At 43.0% G+C, this 27,213-nt stretch overlaps 2 protein-coding genes and 1 pseudogene across 2 annotated transcripts in view; 1 reads left to right on the top strand and 2 right to left on the bottom strand.

Annotated features, from left to right (window-relative positions):
* The window catches only part of ZCCHC17 (zinc finger CCHC-type containing 17), a 36,145-nt gene extending 21,600 nt beyond the window's left edge, over positions 1–14,545 (bottom strand). The window contains exons 1-2 of the mRNA XM_037498594.2: positions 14,454–14,545; positions 4,813–4,933 (exon numbers count right to left, since the gene is read on the bottom strand). Of these exons, the coding sequence (XP_037354491.1) occupies positions 4,813–4,878 (66 nt within the window). The 5' untranslated portion in view covers positions 4,879–4,933; positions 14,454–14,545. The remainder of the gene's footprint in view (positions 1–4,812; positions 4,934–14,453) is intronic.
* On the bottom strand, positions 6,697–7,517 carry LOC119236114 (60S ribosomal protein L37a-like; annotated as a pseudogene).
* A 191-nt stretch (positions 14,546–14,736) lies between the features above and the next one.
* The window catches only part of SNRNP40 (small nuclear ribonucleoprotein U5 subunit 40), a 28,665-nt gene continuing 16,188 nt past the window's right edge, over positions 14,737–27,213 (top strand). The window contains exons 1-4 of the mRNA XM_037498936.2: positions 14,737–14,921; positions 18,224–18,353; positions 19,987–20,080; positions 21,236–21,401. Coding sequence (XP_037354833.1) covers positions 14,778–14,921; positions 18,224–18,353; positions 19,987–20,080; positions 21,236–21,401 — 534 coding nt within the window. The 5' untranslated portion in view covers positions 14,737–14,777. The remainder of the gene's footprint in view (positions 14,922–18,223; positions 18,354–19,986; positions 20,081–21,235; positions 21,402–27,213) is intronic.

The following is a 27,213-nucleotide window of genomic DNA, read 5'->3' as shown; positions in this document are numbered from 1 at the left end:
TCTCCCTGTCCTATAACAAACATATGCAAAACACTATTCAAAGTGCTTTACATAATCCTCATGAATGATATTGGTACTATTATTATTCTTATGTGATAGATGACAAAACTGTTAGGTGGAGAGACTAAAGGTAGTAAACAGCAGAACTGGGATTTGAAACCAGGAAATCTTAACTATAATAAAGCTGCTCAGGGTTGCCTTTAACTATAAAATTTTGTCAGACAGAAGCAATGTAACATTTGGTATCTTGTTTGCTCTTGAGAATACTCTCAGGAAGTATAGATGGTAGGCCCCATGTGGCAGATGAGGGGAAACACAGGTGTAGAAAGAACACAGTGAATTAAAAGACGTGGCTTCTAATCCCTGCTCTGCCACCTGTCTTACTGCTGTCTCTTATACACGATTTCACTTTCAGGGCCTAAATTCCCATTTGTTCTCATTTTGCTTCTGCAGATAACAAATGATGTACATAAGTACGTGGGACTGGTATCTGGTACACAGTGTACACTCAATAAATTATAGCTTTTTAGTAATTTACAGTCCAGACACTAAAGCACAAAAGAGTGAGTGACTAGTGGAAAAGCATACAACTACTTCAGATACAAGCTAAGCACAAAACTCAGGTCCCTCGACTCATAGTTCAGAAGCTTCCTTCTTCACCGGCTATCACCATTATTTACTTCAATTTTATGACAGAAATAGAGGAAACTTTCATTCTCCTTATTTTTTTTTTTTTTAAGATTTATTCATTTGCTTATTTATTTATTTATTTATACAAGCACTGGGTACAGTCAGAAGCGCGGGAGGGTGAGAGAATTCACCAGAGCCAGAGCGGGGAGCAGAGCAGGCAGAAGGACCGAAGTACACTGCTGAGGGGAGCAGCGGGCGGCAGGAGAGGTCTGCGCGCCATGTGGGACCCTCCTCCAGTGGCCGGGGAGCAGCCAGGGATCGAACCGGAGCTGCAGAGGCTGCGGGCAGCTTCACAACCCAGCGCTCAACCGCTGCGCCACCAGGGAGGCCCTCATTCTCCTTATTTTTAATGGTCACTTGAACTAACTCTACAGGATACACTGCATTAAGAATAGGCCTCCCTGGTGGCAGAGGAGGTTAAGCCACTGCAGCACAAGTTCTATCTCTGACTGTTATAGGACAGGGAAAGGGGCAGCCCAAACCCCTCAAACCTGCCTATTCTAAATGGGTTCTGCCATCCGCCGCATCAACACAAAACATAGGAGACTTTAATGGGAAGGAACTTTAATACAACTAGGAAACAATACAGGTAAGGCAAAGAGTCTAGTTTCTAAATGAAGCACCCAAAGTTACCCATCCCCTCGTGGGTAAAAGTCCATCCAAATGGGATTGGCCCAGAACAAGGCCCCAAAGCCTGCTACAAGTCTGAAGCGTCTTCCAGTGGGGACCCACAGAAAAGGGTCACAAACAACCAGACAAGCCCGGAAGGAAAAGAGCAAAATCAACATCCAGATAAAAGCTGCCATGGTCACCTCCCCACGGGTCTCACCCACATCTGTGTCACCCAGTCCACGACCAAAAGACAAGCACAGTTTCTTCACGTGTCTCTAGGCTCCACGCGCCTCCTCCAGGTCTCCTGGCTCCATCCTGCTTCCTTCTTTCCTCAGTCTCTTCTGCAGCTTCTCCTCTTGCTGCTCAGCTCCACCCTCCCTTGGGTGGGGCAGGGAACCTCCCCCTTTCCTGGGGACCACCCTGTTGCAATCCCCCCTTTTAATTTTTATTCCACCATATCTATGGTGGCACAGATCTTATGGTGTAATTTTAGGAGACAGTCTTTTTTTGGGGACCACCCTGTTACATGACCAGGAGTTAACCCACAGGGCGCAGCAAACCTCTTCTGTCTCTTTGGCTGCTCCCCTCAGCAGTGCATTTCCGTTAATCTGTCTGTTCTGCTCCCCACTCTGTCTCTGGTGAATCCTCTCACCCTCCTGTACCTCTGGCCTACACCCCAGCTCTTGTATGCATAAATAAATAAAATAAATCTTTAAAAAAAAAGGTTAAGAACTAAATGGTCTAAATTCCTATTTTACATTGATAAATATGCTATGCTGGGGATGAGACCAGTTATTCCCAAAGAAAGAGTACAATTGGGCAGATACTACTACTTAAAACCAAGGCAGGTTGGGACTGGAGCAAGGACTTTATAGATTAGCTGGCCCAATTTTGTCATTTTTCAAAAGAAAAAAGTGAAAATCAGAGACACAAACTGTTTCTATAAGTTTACAGAGCAAGTTGTTCTATGTAAATAACAGGGCCACATGGATAAAGATAAGGCTTAAAATTTTAAAATAGAACTTAAAAGCAAATCCCTTCTCTCTGGACTCTGACTGGCTTTTGCTCTAGGGTTCTAGAAAGAGGGCTAAGATGCCTCAAATTGTATAACAACATTATTAAAGGGAATAATTATCTAACAAACTTAAATGTAGCATCTGGAAATTGGAAACTAAATCACCTTACTACTGTAAATTAAGACAATCTCACTTTGCAATCCTGATGCTCCAGTGTCACATTATGGTCTTCTGAGGAAATATCATGACAGACCTTAATTTGGCCTTTCCCAAAAGGAAAGGTTAATGTGCTCCAGAATGGATGCACTCAACCGCTCAGTTAAGAAAAGGCATTCTTGATTATTTCCAGCACCAGGTGTTTCCATCACTGTGTCTCCTAGGGTGCAGTCCAGAGTTGAAATTAACAGAATGGCACCTGCCATAGATTATCACACAGTTGGTCTGGAGTCCCCAGAATAATTAGTCAAATAGCGTAGGGGAAACAATTCAGTAATTTTCTCAACTGAACTAAGAGCGTGAGGAAAACGAATTTACCATCTTCAGATTAGAGGCTGCATTGGCCTTGACACTAGCTATTTTCAAAATGTAAATGAGGAACCTGAGGTTCAGACATGCATTATTTGTCCAGTCACAGTTAGAAAGTAGCATGGCGACATAAAACTTCAGTTGTTTTACTTCTAGTCTGGTGCTATTTTCATTTACCAATACCAGCCTCCCTCTAGCATTTTTTGGGCTGTGGGTAGGCTGAGCCAAATCCCAGCTCCCACTGCTGCTTGTACCCGCTCCCATGCTTAATGGACTCTAGCACCGAGATGCCTCTCAGAGGATGAGAGATAGATGAATATTGGCCTCTCAGCTATTCAATCACCGGATCCCCCACCCCTGCTGAGCCTGCTAAGAGTAGAAATGCTAGGATATAGGCTACACTATCAGCTTTTTCAAGGACAACTGGTCCTAAAAGGGTTGGGTTTAATAAATATTTTCTGAGCACCTATATGCAATATGCCATGAAAAGGTACTGTGAAGTAAAACTTAAGATATGCCCAGCACATTTTAAAATGAATTTCAAGCAGTTACCGAGAAATATGAGACCATGCCTCTGCTCTCCAGATTGACTTACTTACAATCTAGTGGAGGAGACAGCCACATACACAAGTAACAATAATCCAAGACAGACTATGATAAATACCACAAAGAGATAGAAATGACTGTGGAACAACCAGATTTACCATCTATCTTCCTCTTATATTTCAATTTAGTCAAAAGAGTTCCCTTATGGATCTTCTGGGTTCTTCCCACACTTATATACAATTGGATAATTTTAGCTACAGTATAGCAGACTTGGACTAGACTTGGAGAGAGGACTTGATTAAGAATCTCAGCTTCACTATTCAGTAAATTATATAACTTTTAAAAAACTTCTCTAAAAGTTTCATTTTCTGGGCCTCCCTGGTGGTGCAGGGGTTAAAGTCTCAGTGCTATTAAGATATTGCCAGCCACTAGGGCATGAGTTTGATCCCTGGCCAGAGAGCTAACCCACATGGCACAGCAGACCTCTCCTGTCTCACCTGCTGCTCCCCTCAGTGTATTTCCATGAATCTGCCTGTTCTGCTCCCCACTCTCTTTGGTGAATCCTCTCACCCACCGCACCTCTGGCCTACACCCCAGTTCCTGTATGCATACATAAATAAAAATAAATCTTAAAAAAAAGTTTCATTTTCTATAGAATGGGGTTAACAATTTCTTTGTAGAGGGTCAATTACATAGAATATGTACTGACATACATTAGGAATACCAACATCTTTTGAATTTTAATGTAATAGGGTCTTCTCTAAATATTGTGCACTCATTAAATGTATGCTAGATAAATGTTCTGAAAAATAGTTTCTTTCTAAGTTGTTAATAAAAATTAAGTTGTTAATAAAAGTTGTTAATAAAAATTTTCTTTTAATTGTTCAAGTAAATTCTAAACATTATTTTTCAAAATGTGCTCCTGAAATACTAAGCTAGAACTATAAAGTTTTCCTAACTTTATCCTAGTCGATCTGTTAATAGTAAAACATAAAACCTACACTAATTTAAGTCCCATTTCAAACAAGAAAAAGCTGGGACTGACATATACTTTGGAGGGACAGGAAGATCAAATCAAGAGGAGACATCAAGATGATGTCCAAATTTCTGAATGAATATTTCATTTGAAAGGTGGAAAAAACTAAATGAACAGATTTGGTAAAATTAAAAATTCATTCAAAAACATTCAAAAAACAAATTAGAGGTGCAGTGAGATATCTAAATGAAGATGTCAAGTACACAGCTAGAAAGAAGTCTGGAGTCTAGAGGAGGTACATGAAGTAGACAGATGCTTCACTAGTCCTTTCCATTTAGACTATAATGCTCAAAATATTAAGCAGATAGGAGCTCCAAACCCAGCTGCTTTTCACCTTCATAATCTATGCTTAACATAAATGGTGGGTTTTCAAAACACAAAATATACCTCTCCTTGGAAAATAGTGTAGAGAGCAGGCAAGTTTTCCATGGTCTCAGGTCTTCCTGAATTCATCCTTAATGTTCTATGGTTCCTCCATTTCTTTCCTGGCAAAGTTAATTCAAATGTCCTGTCACAAAGAAAGAAGACAGACAATAGTTAGATACCTGCATTCAAGAAATCTGTAGAAAATCCACAGCTAGTCTCTACAGAATACAGATTTAACGCTATGTATTTTTACCCAAATCTTCTTTGTTCACGCTTTTTTTTTTAAAAAGATTTATTTATTTATTTTATACAAGAACTGGGGTACAGGCCAGATGTGCAGGAGGGTGAGAGGATTCACCAGACAGAGCAGGGAAGAGAACAGGCAGACTGACTGAAATACACTGCTGAGGGGAGCAGCGGGAGAGACAGGAGAGGTCTGCCCTGCCATGTGGGACTCTCGCCTGCTGGCCAGGATGGAACTGGCGCTGCAGAGGCTGCAGACAGCTTCACAGCGCAGTGCTCAACCGCCTGCGCCACCAGGGGAGGCCCTCCTTTGTTCACTCTTAATTGTGCAGTTTTGGAAACCTTGATCTTATTTCCCTTTAATTTGTTACTTGCCCAAAGCCACTGGTCTACTTTTTCATCTTGTTTTAATTGCTAAAAGTCAGTGGAAGTCTTTTAAGACATGTGTGAAAGGATCATGAGAATGGATTTTTTTAAATAGCAATGAGAGCTAACATTTATCAAGTAGTTACCATGTCCAGACTGAGCACTAACCATCCAAAATTTCATTTAACCTTCAAAATTCTCATGATGTAGATTCTACTCTTGTGTAGAAAAGAAAACTTGGATTTCTAGAGGTCAAATTACTATGCTTATATCAAGAAATGGAGTCAAATTCTGGCTGACACCAGGGTCCACATATTTAATGGCTATAATAGGCATTAAATCTGAAGTAACGTCAAAGAGAAAACAGTTTGCCTTTTTTTCTGAAAAACTGAAACACACATGCTCACTTTCAAAGTTCATATAACACTTGAATAATGAAGAAAAATCATCCATCAATTTGATTTGCTTTTATATTACATGCAGAAGTAGTTTTTTAATGGAATCATAAAATTAATCATTACAAACACACCTTATTTTATTACACTTCACTACTGTGTTTTTTTTACAAACTGAAGGCCTGTGGTAATCCTGTGTTCAGCAGGTCTATAGGTGCCATTTTTCTAACAGCATGTTCTTATCTCATGTCAGTTGCATTTTGTAAATTCTCCTAATATTCATTCTATCTGTAAGGGTGATCTGTGATTAGTGATCATTGATGTTACTATTGTAACTGTCTTGGGGCACCACAGACCTCACCCATAAAAGTCAATGAATAAATGTGTGTTCTGACTGCTCCACCAACCAGACATTCCCGTCTCTCTCCCCAGGCCTCCTTATTCCCTGAGACATAATATTGTAATTAGCCCAATTCATAATCCTACTATTGCCTCTAAGTTTTGTAGAGAAAGGAAGACATAGATCTCTCACTTTTTTTTTTTTAAATTAATTTATTTATTTATACAAGCACTGGGTACAGTCAGAAGCGCGGGAGGGTGAGAGAATTCACCAGAGCCAGAGCGGGGAGCAGAGCAGACAGAAGGACCGAAGTACACTGCTGAGGGGAGCAGCGGGCGGCAGGAGAGGTCTGCGCGCCATGTGGGACCCTCCTCTGGTGGCCGGGGGCAGCCGGGGATCAAACCAGCGCCGTGGAGGCTGCCGGCAGCTTCGCAACCCAGCGCTCAACCGCTGCGCCACCGGGGAGGCCCCAGATCTCTCACTTTAAATCAAAGGATGGAGTTGATTACACTTAGTGAAGACAGCATGTAGAAAGCCGAGATCAGCTGAAAGCTGGGCTTCTTTAAAGAGTTAGCCAAGTTGTGAATGCAAGGGAAAAGTTCTTGAACAAAATTAAAAGTACTACTTCAGAGAGCACATAAATGATAAGTGTAACAGCCTTATTGCAGATATGGATATTTAGTGATCTGGATAGAAGATCAAACCGGCCACAACATGCCCTCAAGCTAAAGCCTAATCCAGAGCAAAGCCCTAACTCTCCTCAATTCTATGTAGTCTGTGAGAGGGGACCAAGCCACATAAATTTGAGGCTAGCAGAGGTTAGTTTCTGAGATGTACGGAAAGACACTGTCTCCATAACACAAAAGTACAAGGTGAAGCAGCAAGCACTGATATAGAAGCTGCCGTCAGCTATTCAGAAGATTGAGCTAAAATCATTGAAGGTGGCCACACTAAACAACAGATTTTCAATGCAGATGAAATAGCATTATATTGGAAAATGCCATCTAGGACTTTTTTGTTGGTTACATAAATTAACCCATTTATTATATGCTAGCAATGTTTCAAATAGTGGCACTTCCACTGGTCTTCCAGTGCTTTCAGTCTTCTGATGGCAGACTTTACTGTGGCAGCAGAAGTGGTGTTGCAGGTCCAGGTACCACCAGGTAGTTTTCATGCAGGAACCACAGAGCCAGATCACCGCAGCTCGTCTCTTCATCTTAGGTTTGCCACAGAAGGAACAGTGGTGGCTGATTTCAATTTTCTTCACCATTTTCCTGAGGGAAGCAACATAATGGGGGCCCTATTCACAAACAATCCTGACCTTGGTGTTTTTGGCCAAACACGGTCCAAGCGCAGAGAGCCATCTAGTTAGTACTTTTTTTTTTCAAAGATCTATTTATGTATCCAAGAGCTAGGGTGCAGGCCAGAGGCCCAGGGATGAGAAGATTCACCAGAGACAGAGTGGGGAGCAGAACAGACAGATCTACTGAAATACACTGCTGAGGGGAGCAGAGGGCAAGACAGGAGAGGTCTGCTGTGCCATGTGGGTCAGCTCCCTGCCTGGGGTTCAAACTCAAGCCACAATGGCTTCTGATAGCTTCACAGCGCTGAGATTTTGCACCACCAGGGAGGCCTACTCATCCAGTACTTTCACAGATACCAGATGCTTAGCCTTAAAGGACAGGTTGACTCTCTTGTTGGGGGGAAACATAGCTGACAACTTTAAGTTGAAACCAGAGCTCATTTGCCATTCTAAAAACCCCAGAGTCCTTAAAAATTATGCTAAATCTTCTCTGCCTGTGGTCTGAGAAAACAAAGTTTGGATGACAACCCATCTGTTTACAATGTGGTTTAGTGACTATTCTAAGCCTACTGTTGAGACCCATTACTGAGAAAGATTGCTTTCTAAGTAGCCTATTCACTGACAATGCACCTGGTCATCCAAGAGTTCTGATGGAGATGTATGAGTAAATTAATGTTGTTTTCACACCTACTAACACAATATCCATCCTGCAGTCCATGAATCGACGAGTAATTTTTACTTTTGAGGGTTATTATTTAAAAAATACGCTTTGGTAAGACTATAGCTGCCATAGATAATTATTTCTCTGATGATACTGGGCAAAATCAATTGAGAACCTTCCATAAAGGGGGCCTCCCTGGTGGCGCAGCGGTTGAGCGCTGGCTTGCGAAGCTGCCCGCCGGCCTCTGCAGCGCCGGTTCGATCCCCGGCCACCGTGTGAGGGTCCCACATGGCGCGCAGACCTCTCCTGCCGCCCGCTCCCCTCAGCAATGTACCTCGGTCCTTCTGCCTGCTCTGCTCCCCGCTCTGGCTCTGGTGAATTCTCTCACCCTCCTGCGCTTCTGACTGTACCCAGTGCTTGTATAAATAAATAAAAATAAATCTTTAAAAAAAAAAAAAACAAAAACTTACTGTAAAAAAAAAAAAGAGAACCTTCCATAAAGGATTCACCACTCTAGATGCCTGTAGGGTAAGGTAAAAAGTATCAGGCTTTTCTGCCCTCCCGCCATTAGGATAGATGACGGAACCCTGTGGTCGCGAATGCATGCCTGATGGCGGGCACCTGGAGTAGGGTTTGGGCGTATGTAGATGGGATTCACCTGGCCTGAGACTGGGCTTATAAGGGTGGCATCACGGGGACGCCAGCAGAGAACAGAACTACCAGAAGCAAGAGGGAAGAGCGAACCAGAGCAGAGACACGAGAGAAGTAGAGAGAACACGAGAGAACGCTGGAGAGCCCAGAAAGAGTGAAGACTTGCTGGGGGCAGGCCTCTGCCTGCACCCCTGCCTGCTGTGTACCTGGTAAACCCCAATAAAAGCCTGAAAAGCCACTGAGGGCTCCAGGACTCTTTCCTCCTTTACTCCATCTGCTCGGGTCATAGAAAACCTGCTCCGTGTCTTCCTGCCCCTTACATTTGGTGTAAGTCGGCAAGATGATCCATGCAGACTGGTATGGAGTTCTCCAAAGACCTCAGGAGGGACTGAGGAGTAGTGGACTGAGCCTGTGACAACACTGGAGGCACATGGCCGCACAGGAGATGGACAAGGTCCAGGAGCTGCAGGATGAAACCTCGCCTGGAGGAGACGGCCTGCGAGGACCAGCCAACGACCCCTGAGGCAGCAGAATCGTTGGCGAAGAAAGGACCATGATTCAGAGCTCGCCAGTGCTGATGCAGGAAGAGGCCAACGGACTTGGGCTAATGGAGTTGGACTGACAATCCCATCAGAAGGCGGAGGAACCTCGGCAGGTTGTTACATTTTGGGGGCCCTGGGGGTGGATGGTATCATTTGTAAACCCCAGGAGATGGGAATCAGGGGGTTGCCAGTGGGCCTCAGTGGCCAAAAGCAGCCTGTATACTGCCCAGCAGCTAGGCAGAGGAAAAAAGCCAGCTAAGAAAGGCAAAAGTTGGTGCTGAGATTTGGAAGCCCTAAGTGGCTCTTAAGCAGTAAATATGTTGAAGGCCAGTGAGTCTGTTAAAATCACCTGTGGGTGATGCCCTGCTCACGGTTGAGTGAGGGTGAGTTGTTGAGGAACTTGTTCTTGGGGGATGGGTGGGGAACATGGCTTGTGGTGGAGCTCACAGCCAAAGAGGGGACTCAAGAGAGGCCACATGTGGAGCTGGTATCCACAGATCCCCAACCCATGTGCTTGTGCAATGGATTGGCCTGAGTGCAGGGGACTGCGTGTCGCATTGGCGGCTATGAAAGCCGAGTGTTGGAATGACCAAGGACAGAATCCTGAGGGTTGGGCGATTACCCCCAACAGTACAGAACCGCCAATCCAAGAGTGAGTGCATCCTGGGGGTGGATGCAGTGTGTGGCTTGTGGCCAAGACCACAGCCAGAGAAGGCCAGGAAGCCTGAAGGCTCCTGGTTTGAGAAGGCAGATGCCTGAGTGGTTCCCCTCTCTCGAATGAGCAGTGCCTTTGGCAACAGAAGTGGTGGCTCATCTGCTGGTGCCAATAATCTTGCCTTTTGCCACTAGGTTGGTGTCCTGCCTGGACTTATTTGTGTTCTGTTGTATTTTGTTATATTGTGATGTATTTCATTTGCTTTTGTGGGCCATGGCTGCAGTGTTCATATTGCCAAGAGAAACGTATATAACTTGTATATAAACTGCTATAGACTGTATGACAGAAAACCCTGAAAGGGGCCTCCCCGGTGGCGCAGCGGTTGAGCGCTGGGTTGCGAAGCTGCCTGCGGCCTCTGCGGCGCCGGTTCGATCCCCGGCTGCTCCCGGTCACCGGAGGAGGGTCCCACATGGCGCACAGACCTCTCCTGCCGCCCGCTGCTCCCCTCAGCAGTGTACTTCAGTCCTTCTGCCTGCTCTGCTCCCTGCTCTGGCTCTGGTGAATTCTCTCACCCTCCCGCGCTTCTGACTGTACCCAGTGCTTGTATAAATAAATAAATAAATAAATCTTAAAAAAAAAAACAAAAACAAAAAAAAACCCTGAAAGGGTGGACTATAGGGTAAGGTAAAAGTATCAGGCTTTTCTGCCCTCCCGCCATTAGGATGGATGACGGAACCCTGCGGTCCCGAATGCATGCCTGATGGCGGGCACCTGGAGTAGGGTGTGGGCATAGGTAGATGGGATTCACCTGGGCTGAGACTGGGCTTATAAGGATGGCATCATGGGGATGCCAGCAGAGAACAGAACTAACTACCAGAAGCAAGAGGGAAGAAGAACAAACCAGAGCAGAGCCATGTGAGAAACAGAGAGAAGCAGAGAGAACGCCAGAGAGCCCAGAAAGAGTGAAGACTTGCTGGGTGCTGGGAGGCCTGCCAGCCTCCCCGCCCCCCAGGACTCCTGCCTGCTGTGTACCTGATAAATCCCAATAAAAGCCTGAAAAGCCACTGAGGGCTCCAGGGCTCCTTCCTCCTTTACCCCGTCTGCTCGGGTCATAGAAAACCTGCTCCGTGTCTTCCTGCCCCTTATAATGCCATTAAAGAGTATTCAAGATTCATGATAAGTCAAAACATTGGCATTAACAGGTCTTAAGAAGTTGATTCCAGGGCCTCCCTAGTGGCACAGGCAGTTGAGCGCAGCACTGCAAAGCTGACCACAGCCTCTGCAGTGAGGGTTCGAGCCCAGCCAGCCATGGAGATACCCACATGGCATGGCAGACCTCTCCTGTCTCGCCTGCTGCTCCCCTCAGCAGTGTATTTCAGTAGATCTGCCTGTTCTGTTCCCCACTCTGTCTCTGGTGAATCCTCTCACCCTCCCGCAAATCTGGCCTATACCCTGGTTCTTATATAAATAATCTTGAAAAAAAAAAAAAAGTAGATTCCAACACTCACGGGTGATTTTTGAGGAGTTCAAGACAAGTAGAACTAACTGCAGATGTGGTAGAACTAGAAAAAACTAGAGAACTAGAAATGGAGCCTGAAGGTGCAACTGAATTGTTACAATCTCATGATAAAACTTGAACAGATAAGTTGCTTATGGATAAGCAAAGAAAGTGGTTTTTTTTGAATGGAATCTACTTCTGGTGAAGATACCATGAACATTGTTGAAATGACAACAAAGGATTTAGAATATTACACAAACTTAATTGCTAAAGCAGCAGGGTCTGAAAGGACTGACTCTAATTTTGAAAGACAATCTACTGTGATTAAATGCTATTGTATTGCATTACATGCTACAAAATCTCATGTTTTTTCCTTTTTTCCACCATCATGTTGTATTTGATGATGGTCCTTGCTGTCTTCTCACAAGACTTTCAGGATCAAGAAACAAAAACAGAATCATCTCATTTCCTAATGAACACAAGTGAAAACTGGTAATAAAATCAGGTATAATTCTAAAAGATACTGTAGAAGAATCAAGCTGGGTCCATAAGGAGACTCGGACATGAGATGGCACACAAATGTATGCTCTATCACATCTTACCACATTACACTGCAAACATCACTGTTTGGACACGTTCAGGAACTTATTTTTCTTTTTGTATACTTCTGTACTTAGTATGTTGGACCCATAGTAAATATGTCAGGTCTTTGTTTAGAAAAGTAAAAAAGAAATCTTTCATGGAAGGAAGAATCAATGAGACAAAGTTCACTGTTGTCTTGTTCTAAGAAATAGCCACAGTTCTCCCGCCCAGCTGTGACTATGCAGCTGTCGCTTCTTTTCCTTTTCCTAATAAACCTGTCTTTTAAAATTAGAAAAAAAAATGGCACACCCAGACCCAACCTTCAGCAACCACCACCCTGATCAGTCAGCAATTATCAACATCAAGAAAACTTTCCACCAGAAAGAGGATTACAACTCACTGAAGGCCCATATGACAGTAAGCCTTTTCTAGAAATCCAGTATTTTCAAATTCATTATGTATTTTGGTAGTTGTTTTTTTTTCAATGATGCTATTGCACACTTAATAGACTACAGGAGATGTAAACATAACTTTTATATGCACTGATAAATCCAAAAATTTGTGTGACTCACTTCATTGTGATATTCATTTTATTGTGGTGGTTAGGAAGCAGACCAGAAAAATCTCTGATGTGCTTGTAATTAAGAGACATTTTCTTAATATATTTTAGTAACATAGAAATAATTTTTATTTATATAATTAACATTTAACATTAGCTTCAGGTGTACAACATGATTCAATATATGTATATATCACGAAATGATCACCACAATATGCCTAGTTAACAACTTTCACCATACAGCATTACAAATTTCCCTTGTGATGAAAACTTTCAAGATCTACTCTAGCAACTTTCAAATGTACAACACAGTACTATTAACTATAGTCATCATGCTGTGTATTGCATCCCATGACTTATAACTGGAAATTTGTACCTTTTGATCACCTTCACCCATTTCGCCCAGCCCCACCTGCAGCAATCACTACTCTTTTCTGTATCTATGAGTTTGGTTATTTGACTTGTTTTTGTCTTCTTGACAGGGTCAAATATGTATTTACTAAAGCTCTTTCCAGAATTCAGACAAACTGGGCCTCCCCTGGTGGTGCAGCGGTTGAGCGCTGGGTTGCGCAGCCTCTGCAGCGCCAGTTCGATCCCTGGCCACTGGGGAGGGTCCCACAAAAAAAAAAAAAAAAAAGAAAAAAAAAAAAAAACAAACCAGAATTCACACAAACTGCCTCCTAGATGTAATGAATGGAATAAAGATCATTAGCTTTCCTTTTCCCCAGGCAAAAAAAGAACTACTCAGTTGCATTAAGTTGAAACCTAGGAATTACCTCTGATCCTTTTTTGCACTCACTGTATCCAATGCAACACCAAGACCCACCAATTTTACTTTCTACATCTCTCTAGAATCTGTCCATTTCTCTGCACCTCCACCTATATCTCAGGTCTCATTGCCAGCATCTCTCATCTAAATCTGCATCTCTCATCTAAATCTCTTCCAACTGTTTACACTGATGACAGGAATGATCAAACCACCTCCCCCATCAAGCTATGCTCACCCCTCAGTGAAGAAATTCCCTCAGTGGTTTTCCACCAGCCTTACAGTAAAAGCAACAAATTCGCAAGGTCTGGCTTCCACTGGCCTCCAGCTTCATATTGTACCATCCTCCCCTTCTTCTGTGTACTGGCCTCTTGATAACATTTAGTCATTTTCCTCCCAACTGCCACAAAGCCTCTCTGCATATGCTTGTCTGTGTGGGAAATTCTGTCCTCCCCTCTTTATCTAACTAATTAGAATTCTCCGTTCAGGCCTTTTTTTCCTCAGAGAAGCCATCCAGTGTGTTTCAGGCACTCATAACACAGAGTACTAGGTGGCACTTGTTTCACATTTCTTGGGGAGATCATTGTTAACGTCTGTTTTCCCCACCAGAAACGAGACTCCTGAGGTCAGGGGCCATGTTTGGTTCACAGTGTAGCCCCAATGCTTTGCACAGTAAAGATCAGCTGGACGGTTAAGGAGATGGCCTAGTTCTTCGCATGAATTCAAATTTCTCAACAAGACTGTGGTCTGGAGACGGAGGAGGCGGACATTTCCTTCATCCCCGTCTCCCTCAGGGGCATGGAGCGGGCCCTGGGTGAAGGCTGCAGAATCAGTGGCAAAAACACGGTAGCCTCCTCAGAGAGGAGAAATGCGTCGCCGAGGGCCCTACGCGGCCGCAGGGACCCCCCCCAACCCCCCCAGCCCCAGCCGAGAGAGGGGACGCAGGCTACGGTACCAGAGCCAGCAACTCGGGACCCTCCTCTGCCCCTTGCAAACACATCTTCAGTGAGAAGGGTCAGCTTCAGACCACACAAACCAGGCGCCCCCTCCAGATTCCACAGCACCACCCCACCCTGCGCCCCCGATCTCCCCTATACTCACTCGATGTCAGCACCCGGCCCCCGACCGCAGCATTGCGCCGACACGCCAAAGTCAGTCAGCGCGCTTCCCCCCCACAAGACCCAGCGCGCGCGTAGGCGGGACTCCGGCTCCATCCACCAATGCTGGAATGGTGCTCTCGTGACATCAGAAAGAGCTGACCAATAACAAGATAGTGTCCAGGGGGTGGGGCATAAGGAAATCTCGGGAGCCGATTGGGCCCTCCAAACCGGAAGTTCTTCGGGAAGGATTAATTCGGAGCCAATCGCGCGGCGCCTAAGTGTGTCGGCGCGGTCGGTGGCGGCCCTGAGGAGAGTGGCTGCCGCCATGATAGAACAGCCGAAGCGCAAAGGCCCAGAGTTGCCGCTGGTCCCAGTCAAGCGGCAGCGGCATGAGTTGCTGTTGGGAGCAGCGGGGTCGGGCCCCGGACCCGGGCAGCAGCAGGCAGCGCCGGGAGCTTTGCTGCAGGCGGTAAGTGAAGCAGCAGGCGGCTTGGGCCCTCGCCCTGCTTACCTTCTCGCCTCTCGGCGCCGCGCCGGGTGATTCCGCGCCGGCCTTACTCCCCCAGCCCCACACTGCCCGGAGCGGAGCGAGACTCTGGGATCTGGAGTTAAAACAGATCAACACTGTTACAGTGGCCCTGTGCGTTCACCTCTCCACCGCCCTGAGGTGGCTTTAGAACCAGAGGTTAGGACCTTGAATTCAAAACCGGGATGGGGCCTTCCTGGTGGCGCAAGGGGTTGAGACGCAGCCAATGAAGCTGTCCGCAGCCACTGCAGCACAAGTTCGATCCCCAGCCAGGGAGCAACCCACATGGTGCGGCAGACCTCTCCTGTCTCGCCCACTGCTCCCCTCATCAGTGTATTTCAGTCGATCCACCTGTTATGCTCCCCACTCTGTCTCTGGTGAATCTTCTCACTCCCTGCACCTCTGGCCTGTACCCCAGTTCTTGTATGCATAAATAAATAAATAAATCTTTAAAAAAAAAAAAAGAGTAGTTGGATGAATGAGGGAAGGAAGGAAATGAATGATACTCGGTTTGGGACATTGGGCAGCTTGCTTTGCCCTTTATTTCTCTGCATTGATGTTGACAATCAAATAACAGCTATCACTCATAGAGTCCTTGCACTAAGTCCTTTGTATATGAAAACCCCATTCATCTTGGTAATAGCCTAAGCATTGGAAACTTTTCCCATTTTGTAAACGGGACAACAGACATATACAGGTGAGAGAAACAGTTTTTAAGCCCAGAATGCGTGCTCTTCACTACATTTCTTGTAACATAGAGGTGGTGTCCTCTCACAATCCCTCTACTAGCCCTTCAGTAAATCCTACTGGCCCCATCCTCAAAATATATCCAGAGTTAAAAAGACAAAACTTGCAAGCGGCTATAGACCTGAGGCTTACAGGAGGGGAGGGAGAAGGAGAGGGGTCAAAACAGGAGAGGGAAGCATACCAGGCACTAAGGACAATGGTGATGGTTTATGGTTGGATGGATTATGTTGAAGAACTACCAGGACTACACCAGTGGGGAGAAATCTGACACTGGACAAAAACTAAAGATGTAAGGAAATAAGTTTAATTTTAAAGTAAGTGTGTGTGGGGCCTCCCCAGTGGCGCAGTGGTTGAGCGCTGGGTTGCGAAGCTGCACGTAGCCTCTGCAGCACTGGTTCGAGGGTACCGTATGGCACGCGGACCTCTCCTGCTGCCCGCTGCTCCCCTCAGCAGTGTACTTCGTCATTCTGCCTGCTCTGCTCTCCCCTCTGACTCTGGTGAATTCTCTCACCCTCCCGCGCTTCTGACTGTACCCAGTGCTTGTATAAATAAATAAAATAAATCTTAAAAAAAAAATAAAGTAAGTGTGTGTGTGTAGACGTGCTACCACCTCTATCTTCATCACTAGCTCTTGATCTAAGCTGCTATTATTTGGCACTATTGCAATAAGATCCTAGTGGTATTCCTGTTTCTGCACTTGTATGATCAGCCTGTCCTCAAACCTGCAACCAGACAAATCCTCCTAAACATCGAATCATGTTTCTTCTGCTCAAAGTCTTTTCCACTTTACTCAGGAGTAAAACCAAAGTCCTTAAATCTTTTGCCTTCTTTCCCTTTAGCTCTGATCTACCAGTCTTCCATTGCTCAGTCACACTGACTTCTGTGCTCCTGTCTCAGAGCCTTTACATTTGTCGCTCCTACCAAAATGCTCTTCTTCCAGGTGGAATGCATTCAGTTCCTTCAAATCTTGATCATGGAGTACTTTTTAAGTGTGTGTTTTCCTGCATACTATTTTAAATTGCAACATTGCATACTCTAACCCACATTCCAGCTTTTGTTTCTTCTGCATTGCACATACCACTGTGTATGCTTTTTTCTCTCCCTCCCCTTTTGACCCTTCTTCCTGCTGCAACACAAACTATGTTGTTTATTTGTTCAATAGTGTTTGAAAATGCTTAGCATGTAATGTTTCTTTTAATGTTTCAGCTGAAAACTGCTGAAGAGATTTGAGGATTATTGCTAGTACACTTGTTCTTCTGACTGATAAGAATATCAGCCCAGGCTTCCATGAATTGCCCAAGTCTAGCCTTAGTGCCCAGGTCCATAATCCAGACAACTTTTCCCAATAATTTGTATCCTGCAGGGTTGTTGGAAAGCTCAGTTCATTCATTCATTAAATGAGCAAAAGACGAGGCCTCCCTGGTTGCACAGGGGTTAAAGACATTGCTGTCTAGCTGTGGCCAGCCACTGCAGCAGGAGTTTGATCCCAGGCCAGCAAGCTAACCCACATGGTACAGCAGGCCTCCTGTTTCGCCCATTGCTCCCCTCAGCAGTGTATTTCAGTAGATCTGCCTGTTCTGCTCCCTACTCTCTCTGGTGAATCCTCTCACCCCTACACTTCTGGCTTACAACCCAGTTCTTATATGCATAAATAAATCCTTAAAAAAAATGAGCAAGAGACTGGGAAGACAGTTTGAATAATATAGGTCGGCTCCCTGTACTCACAGAACTTCTAGTTCAGGCAGAAGGAATAAAATATGTAAATAAATGTAAAAGTAGGGTAATGACATATGATAAGTGCTGTGAAGGAATAAAGTAGCCTTAATGGAATGCAAAGGGGAGGTAGGGTGCTGCTTGAGTTCCAAGTAATCAAGGAAAGACTTTCTGAATTGGAAACATTTGAAAGGAGACAAACCCAAAAGATTCCTGTCTCTCAGGCAACAAGCATAACGATCCTGAGGCAGAAATGAGTTTAAAATGTTTGAGCAATTAAAAATAGGCTATGAGGGCCTCCCTGGTGGTGGCACAGGGGGTTAAGCAAGGTGCTGTGAAGCTGTCCCTCTGCAGCGCTGGTTTGATTCCCAGCCAGATGGGGAGAGGCCCATATGACACAGCAGACCTCTCCTGCCTTGCCCACTGCTCCCCTTAGCAGTGTCTCCAGTCCGTCTGCCTGTTCTGCTCCCCCCTCTGTCTCTGGTGAATTCTCTCAACCTCTCACATCTCTGGCCTGTACCCCAGCTTTGGTATAAATAAATAAATCTTTAATTTTTTTTTTTTTTAAAAATTGGCTGTGAGACAGGAGCAGAGTGAAGGAGAACAGTGTAACAGATAGATCTGGGTAACTTGAGCATATCAAATTGGAGGCATGAGTTATGTGAGAATTCCCACTCTCTAAATGAGAAATACACTCAATTGTTTTTCCTTGTCTTCTCCCTTTGCCCACCTACCCCTCAATCTTTTTCCTGTTTGCAGCAACTACTGTTATCTTTTTTGTTTAGGGGCCTCCAAGATGTTCTTCCCTTCAAGCTCCAATCATGCTTCTCTCTGGACATGAAGGAGAAGTGTACTGCTGCAAGTTCCATCCCAATGGATCGACCCTAGCATCTGCAGGATTTGACCGACTGATATGTAAGGCATAGTACTTGAATCTGAAGTAATTGGTCTTTGCCAAATAGTGATTATTTTTAACGCCTTCTGTGCAGAGTAAGGTATTAGTCTGAATTGGTAACATAACAAACTGTGGCTGAGATGCTAAAATAGAGGCATGAAAATGTTGCGTGATTTGGGTATAGAACTTGGGTCCATATAGATATAGAAGGGGGCCTCCCCGGTGGCGCAGCGGTTGAGCGCTGGGTTGCGAAACTGCGCGCGGCCTCTGCGGCGCCGGTTCGATCCCCGGCTGCTCCCCGGCCACCGGAGGAGGGTCCCACATGGCATGCAGGCCTCTCCTGCCGCCCGCTGCTCCCCTCAGCAGTGTACTTCGGTCCTTCTGCCTGCTCTGCTCCCCGCTCTGGCTCTGGTGAATTCTCTCGCCCTCCCGCGCTTCTGACTGTACCCAGTGCATGTGTAAACAAAACAAACAAACAAACCAGCAAACAAATAAATAAAGCATGCCTCTATAAAAAAAAAAAAAAAAAAAAAAAGAAGGAATTTTGTTACAATCCTAAATGCTCTAGTTTCAAAATGTCTTCCTCATGGAGGCAAATCTTGAACTAACTTAGCAAGACAAGAGATCCAGGCTTAGCAGATCAATCGGAGTAATAAGAGAGAGAACTTTTCCCCAAAGGTGTGAGACCCTCCTCTTGATCTACACTTAGAGGATCCTTACCTAAAGTGGCAATTAATTTAGATAATTTGCTTGAACATCATTAGGATCTACTCTTAGATTGTCACCTACTACTTAGTAATACCCATTTTTGAGAAAAAGTAGAAAAAATCATTTTGGGGGAGTCATGAGAAAAGGTAACAGAAGATAACAGAAGCCTGAAATTTTTTTCTTCTGGCTTTATTTTCCTGTTGTGAGAGAAACAAGTCCTGTAGTCAGTACTGATGACTCGGTGTGTCTGGGCAAGTATCTGTCTTCATTGTGCATGTTGATTTAGGTGTTCTAGTTTTGTGATCATTAAATTTACTAGTGGCCAAGCACCTGGGATGCATAATATCCATGAATTACTGATATGCTTAATTTGATAAAACAAACTGGAAGCAGTTTTATTAACAGAAAAGTAACTTGTATATATATATATATAATGTACATTAATCCTCCTTAACACTCATAAAACTTCACTCCTTGCTGGAATAAGCTCCCTGAAGATAGGAACTTTGTTTTCATTTACCTCCTTTTACTGCAACACCTGACATGTAATAGATATTTAGCACACATGGAATAAATAAATGTAGCACCAAGTCATTGCCATGTGACCCTCAAGTCAGCTGCTGTTTCCTTATTTTCCCTAAGTGCCATCATTTTGTTATCTCCTTTTACTCATAGCAGACAAGTAGTAATGAGTGCCAAAATTTTAACAAATACTTGATTTTACAATTGGCTACATTAACTTTTTTTTTTTAACACCTTACGAAATGTGGAAATATTGCCATTTTTATTTCAGGGTCAGGAAATTGGTGTAGCTGGTAGAAATAATAGTGTTCCAAGGGAGTATAATTTCAGAACTGTTGTCTTGGTAAATTCATAAGTGGTCAGTAATGGTCAGTAATGGTTTTTTGCCTGATAGTACTCACAGAACCCCTGTCTCCCTAACAGTGTTATGGAACGTCTACGGTGATTGTGATAACTATGCTACCTTGAAAGGACACAGTGGAGCGGTGATGGAACTGCATTATAACACAGATGGCAGGTGAGTGTTCTCCAGCATTGAGTGACTGCCTTCTCATACTAAGTCCTCCTGGAGTCTTTTTGCATTTCATCTTTTGAGTTTGCTCTCTCAAGATACCCTGCTGTCAGAAGCTACTGCATTTTTTCTTCTTCTTATTTTCCTATCACCGTCACTCCAAGTAAGATGTTTATTGTTCTATGTATCCATCATTTAACTTATCAGCAGTCAGACAAATTTGTTTTCTTTTTAAGACAAAATGCAATTAGTTTTATTTTATGTAAATTACCTATTATAAAAGTAATAAAATATTTTGAGAAACTCAAAGCAAAAAGATAAAAAAATAACCCATATTCTTAACATTCCAAAGATAATTGCTGTGAATGTTTGGACACTTTTTTCTCAAGCCTTTTTCCTACTCAAAGCTATTTGGTTTTTATGTATACTGTATGTTAGAATTATGTTTACAATCTTGTCTGCTCTTTTTATCCCTTAACTTAATTCACCTAACATACCTCTTTGTCATAACATACTATTTATCATAAACATTTTAATGATTGCGTAGTTTTAGAATAACTATAGATATGTAGAAATGTGATTATACAAAGTTAATCATTCTCATTAGGCATTTTGGTAAAAATTTTTATTGTTTTTTATCTCTTTATATTCTTAGGGTTCCCTGGCATACATTTTTCCTATTCATGTTCAAGTAAAGAGAACATTATAAAGTTATTTATAACTTAGAGCTCAACCTCGGAAACAAAAACTTTGATTTTTTTAGAGAAAGGGTTAAAATTACTCAGCCATTGGATCAGGGGGTCTGTCTTAATTATCTCTGCAGCAAGGGGTAATTAAAGATTTCCAAGTGGGCTGATATCTTATGTGTAAGGTGTTGTCTATCACAAAGGAGGAAAAGATTAAGAAAACTATTTTAGATGTATAATGTATCATGGGAACTACAGAAGGAAATTTTTTAAATATTTTGCAAGGTACGCACCTTGTAACTATCTGAAATATGTCTGAAACATACTTTCAGTTTTTGAAAGTAGGGGGAAGCATTTCAGTATCATGCCAAACTGTCAGCACAGCATGTCAGTGATCTTGAGTATTTTGGCAAGTGGAAAGGATAAATTGCTGTAGTTTGTCTTACTTCTTTTTGTTCTTCCTCTTACCTTCTAGTATGCTCTTCTCAGCGTCCACAGATAAAACTGTGGCAGTGTGGGATAGTGAAACTGGTGAGAGGGTTAAAAGACTGAAGGGACATACTTCCTTTGTGAATTCCTGTTATCCAGCCAGGAGGGGCCCCCAGCTTGTCTGCACTGGCAGTGACGATGGTACAGTTAAGGTGGGTGTTTGTGTGTTGCCATTTCTGAGGTGACAGAATGTGCACTTAGTCTTACCTTCCCACCTGTGCTGTACCTTCCTCTTCACAGCTTTGTTTTTAAAAGCCAAAACACTTTTTAAAATAATTTAAAATGACAATGTTTTAAGTGTTCTACAGGATAATGTTAGAACCATATTGACTTGGAATACAATGGATCACCTAAATTGAATTCTTGGCAATTTTCTTTTCTGATCACTGTTCAATCTTTATAACAGTGACAGAAGTATACATGTCTTACAAAGTTGTGAAATTTTATAGCCAGTGGGTAAAAATCTCAGTACATGGTTTTAAAGACTAGGATGGGATCTTAAAGATCATTCAGTCCAGTGATTTCCAACCTGTCTATATATCAGAATCACCGACAGAACCTGTTAAAAATACACAATTAGGGCCTTCCTGGTGTCTAGGGGTTAAGTCTCAGCACTATCATTGCAAAGGCCTGAGTTCAATCCCAGGCCAGGGAGCTAATCCACATATGGTGTTGCAGACCTCTCCTGTCTCATCCACTGAACCTTTTTCAGTAAATTTGCCTGTTCTGGTCTGTCTCAGGTGAATCCTGTCATTCCCCACACCTCTGGCCTATGCCCCATTTCTTCTATGCAAAAATAAATATTAAGAATACCCAATTAGGGCCTCCCTGGTGGCGCAGCGGGTTGAGCGCAGTGCTGTGAAGCTGTCTGCAGCCTGTGCAGCACAGATTCAATTCCCAGCCAGCCAGGGAGATTCTCACCTGGCGCGGCAGACCTCTCCTTTCGCCCACTGCTCCCCTCAGCAGTGTTTTTGGTACATCTGCCTGTTCTGCTTCCCACTGTCTCTGGTGAATTCTCTCACCCTCCCGCGCCTCTGGTGTGCACCTCAGTTCTTGTATAAATAAATGTTTAAAAAATAAAAATTAAAATACCCAATGAGGGTTTAGTAGCTCTGGAATGAGAATTTTTTTTGTCATTATTAAGACTTTTTTTAGGGCAGTTTTAGGATCACAAGATTAAGTGGGAGATTTCCCATGTATCCACTGCCCCCATGCATACCCAAACCTGCCCATCCCTGCTCCCTTAACCCCCATTAATATCACCTACCAGAGTGGTAAGTATACTTGTTAAAATTGATAAACCTACATTGCTACATTGACACATCTTAATCACCTTCTACATTGATACATCTTAATCACCATGGTTTATATTAGGATTCTCTTTTGCCTAGTATTTGTTCTGTGGGTTGGACACATATGTAAGGACATAGATCACTATGGGTATCTTAGAGTTTTGTCACTACCCTAAAAATTTTCTGTGCTCTGCCTGTTCATCCTTTCTCTCCCCCCTATCCCAACCCCTGGAACCACTGATATTTTTACTCTCTCTATAGTTTTGTTAAATTGTTATCATTGGAAACATCTAGTAGGTAGTCTCCTCATCCTGGTTTCTTTCACTTAGTAATATGCATTTAAGATTTCCCTGTGTCTTTTCATGGCTTGATAGCTTTTGTATTTTTAGTGTGGATTGATATTCCATTTCCCATAGTTTACCTAGTTATCTACAGGAAATCTTGGTTGCTTCTGAGAATTGGCACTTATGAATAAAACTTCTATAAACATCTGTGTACCGGTTTTTATATGGATGAAAGTTTTTAACTCCTTTAGGTAAATACCAAGGAGTATGAATCCTGGTAAGAGTATATTTAATTTTGTAAGAAACCACCAATCTTCCAAAATGACTGTACTTTTTGCATTTCTAACTGCAGTGAATGTGTTGTTTCACATCCTCTTCAGCATTTGGTGGTGTTGGTGTTAGAATTTTGGCCTTTCTAATAGATAAATAGTGGTGTCTTGTTTTCATTTGCATTTCTCTGATAGTATGTGGAGCTTCTTTTCATCTCTTATTTGCCATCTGTGTATCTTTGGTAAGGTGGCTGTTAAGGTCTTTAGCTCACTTTTTAATCAGATTCCTTATTGTTTTAAGAGTTCCTTATATTTTTGATTAATAGCCCTTTATTAGATGTGTCTTTTGCAGTATTTACTCCCAGCCTCTGGCTTGTCTTCTCATTCTGTTAACACTATCTTTCATAGAACAGAAGTTTTTAATTTTAGTGAAGACCATTTTACCAATTATTTCTTTCATGATTGTGCCATTGGAGTTGTATCTAAACAATCATTGCCAGGCCTTCCTGGTGGCTCAAGGGTAAGTCTCAGCACAATGATGCTGTTGGCAGCCACTGCAACAGTAGTTCGATCCCCAGCCAGGGAGCTAACCCACATGGTGCAGCAAACCTCTCCTGTCTCACCCACTGCTCCCCTCAGCAGTGTATTTCAGTAGATCTGCCTATTCTGCTCTCCACTCTGCCTCTGGTGAGTCCTCTCACCCTTCCCCCCCACCTCTGGCCTATACCCCAGTTCTTGGATGCATAAATAAATAAAATCTTCAGTGAAAAAAAATCATTGCCATATGTTACCTTCTAGGAGTTTCATATTTTCTATTTTACATATAAGGCCTATAATCCATTTAAGTTGTTTTTTGTGAAAGATGTAAGGCCCTTGTCTAGATTCATCTTTTTAGCTATATCAATAGATGTTCAGCACCATTTTTTGAAGAAACTTTGCTTTGTCAAAGATCATTTGACTGTATATTTCTGAATTGTCTGTTCCCTTCCATTGATCTCCTTGTTCTTTCCCCAATACTACACTGTCTCGGTTATTCTAGATTTATAATATATCTGGAAGTTGGATAGTGTCATTGTTCCAATTTTGTTGTTCATCAGTACATTGTTGACTATTTGGGGTATTTTGCCTTTCCGTATAAATTTTAGAGCTGTTTTGTTGGTACAAAATAACTTGCTAAAATTTTAGTTGGGATTGCATTGAATCTATATAGATCAGGTTGGGGAGAACTGGCATCTTGATAATACTGAATTTTTTATCCATTGAACATGGACTGTCATTACATTTGTTTCATTCACTCTTGGTTTTATTCTTCAGAGTTTTGAAATTTTCCTTATAATAGGTCTGAACATTTTCTTTTTAATTTATACTCATCTATTTTTCTTTTCTGGGATGTTAAAATATTTTGTTTTTAAAAATTAGAATTTTAAATATATTCCTCAAATGATTCAATGTAACAGGTCTTTTTGCAAGCCATTGATTTTGTCCAGTGTTTTCATTTTACAAATAAATATAAGGAGGCCTAGCAGTACTAACTTATTTCAAGGGCACACAAGGATAGAGGAGATTAATTACATACAACAAGCTTGATCAAGTAAGTAAATAAGTCTGAGGGATTTCTCAGTGTCAGAGAAAGGAGTTACCAATACAGAAAAAGACAATTAAAATGCATCTTGTAGTGTTGGTATCAAATTGTAAGTATCAATGTGAACTAAGACTTTCAATATAGTAATAGTTATAGGGGAAAAAATGGATCTAAATGTGTGTGAATAGTTATGTGTGTGTGTCTGTGTGTGCCTGTATTGCCTGACTGTCCATTGAGAGGGTTGAAGAACAATGCCACTCCAATGGTAATGAACCCATCTACTGTGCAGGTCTTGGCCTTTAAATATAGTTTTTCCACTGAAAGGAACCAGAGCTCCTTATTTCAGGACTGGGCAGAGAAAGTACATGATGAGCCTGGAACATCTTGTGCACGAAAGTTTGTCACAAGAACATCTTGATCAAATGACCAAGCTGAATGTTAGTAGCAATGGGAAAAATCAAAATTGTGAAGCACTTATATGACACAATGAAAATGCAGCATCATTCAGTGATTTTCCTGCGAAAGGTACATAACTTGAGTGTAATCTTTTTTTTTTTTAAGTTTTTTTTTTTTTTTTAAGATTTATTTATTTATTCATACAAGCACTGGGTACAGTCAGAAGCATGGGAGGGTGAGAGAATTCACCAGAGCCAGAGAGGAGAGCAGAACAGGCAGAGTGACGAAGTATACTGCTGAGGGGAGCAGCAGGCGGCAGGAGATGTCCGCGCGCCATGTGGGACCCTCGCCCCATGGCCAGGGATCCAACCGGCACTGCTGAGGCTGCGCGCAGCTTTGCAGCCCAGCACTCAACCGCTGCGCCACCAGGGGAGGCCCACTTGAGTGTAATCTTAAGGAAACATCAGACAAGCCAAACTAAGACACATTCTGCAAAATTACTGCCCTATACTTTTCTGAAGTGTCATGGTCATAGAACTCAAGGAAAGTCTGAGGAAATATTCTGGGCTAAATTATGACAGCTAAATTCAACACATGATTCTGAACTGAATACTTTTGTAAAGAAAGACATTGGAACAAGTTGGTAACATTTGAATGACCTCTTGAGCATCAAGTGGTAGTAATGTATCTGTTAATTCCGTGATTTTGATGGTTGTGTTAATTATGTAGGAGAATATCTTTGTGAAAAAACACACTAAAGTATTTAGAAGTGATAGGACATTAGCAAGTTACAGTCAAGTAATTTAGGGGCAAGTTCTCTTTTACTTGTCACTTTTTAGTATGTTTCTGGCTATTTCATATAATCTTTTAAAAATAATGATTGGGGGCTTCCCCAGTGGCACAGCATTTGAGTGCTGGGTTGTGAAGCTGCCCGCAGCCTCTGCAGCGCCAGTTCGTTCCCCGGCTGCTCCCCGGCCACCGGAGGAGGGTCCCGCATGACATGCAGACCTCTCCTGCCACCCGCTGCTCCCCTCAGCAGTGTACTTCGGTCCTTCTGCCTGCTCTGCTCCCCGCTCTGGCTCTGGTGAATTCTCTTACCCTCCCGTGCTTCTGACTGTACCTAGTGTTTGTATAAATAATAAATAAATAAATCTTTAAAAAAAAATGATTGGGACTAAAATTCTATTTTTTTTTTCTTTTTTTTTATTTATACAAGCACTGGGTACAATCAGAAGCTTGGGAGGGTGAGAGAATTCACCAGAGCCAGAGCGGGGAGCAGAACACACAGACTGACGGAAGAACACTGCTGAGGGGAGCAGCGGGCGTGGCAAGAGAGGTCTGCGCGCCATGTGGGACCCTCGCCGGCGGCTGGGGATTGAGCCAGCGCTGCAGAGGCTGTGGGCAGCTTTGCAGCCCAGCGCTCAACCACTGCGCCACTGGGGAGGCCCTAAAATTCTATTTTTTTAAAAAGATTTTTATTTATGCATACAGGAACTGGGGTACAGGTCAGAGGAATGGGGGGTGAGAACATTCACTGGAGACAAAGTGGGGAATAGAACAGGCAGACTAACTGAAACACATTGCTGAGGGGAGCAACGGGTGAGTCAGGAGAGTTCTGCTGTGCCATGTGGGTAGCTCCCTAGCTGGGGGTTGAACTCGTGCTGCGGATGGCTTCATAGGTTGCCTCGTAACCCCTTGTGCCACCAGGGAGGACCCTGGGACTAAAATTCTAGAAGATTTGAATCAAACTTTAAGTAGTTACCATAATTTTTAGGATAAAGACAAAGATTAATTTGATGTGAATAAAAATATCTGTTAAAACGAAGATTGTAGTAAGTCTTGAAAGATAAGAGGGAGCTTCCCTTTCTGGGAGCCACCAAACAGGTAAAAACAAATAGCCTAACTTTTTGAGAATAAGGAGTAAGTTTCATTCTGTTCCATCTGGTAGTAGGAGCACATACTGGGAATATGGATTGTTTTCTTTAAGGCTATTGCTGAGTAGAAGATGGAGTCCATGGTAAATTAAAGTGCTACTGAGCCTCTTACTAAGACTACTCAAGTGGTTTTTTTCCTCATTAATCATTTGCCTGGTTGCTGTAAACCTTTTATTTGTTTCTAAAATTCTGGTAAAGCTGAGTCTG

This window comes from Talpa occidentalis, unplaced genomic scaffold (assembly GCF_014898055.3).
Source record: "Talpa occidentalis isolate TD23 unplaced genomic scaffold, MPIMG_talOcc4v2.1 talOcc4.9, whole genome shotgun sequence".
NCBI lineage: Eukaryota > Metazoa > Chordata > Mammalia > Eulipotyphla > Talpidae > Talpa > Talpa occidentalis.
Note: the sequence above shows the minus strand (reverse complement) of the source record. Positions and strands in the feature narration are given on the sequence as shown.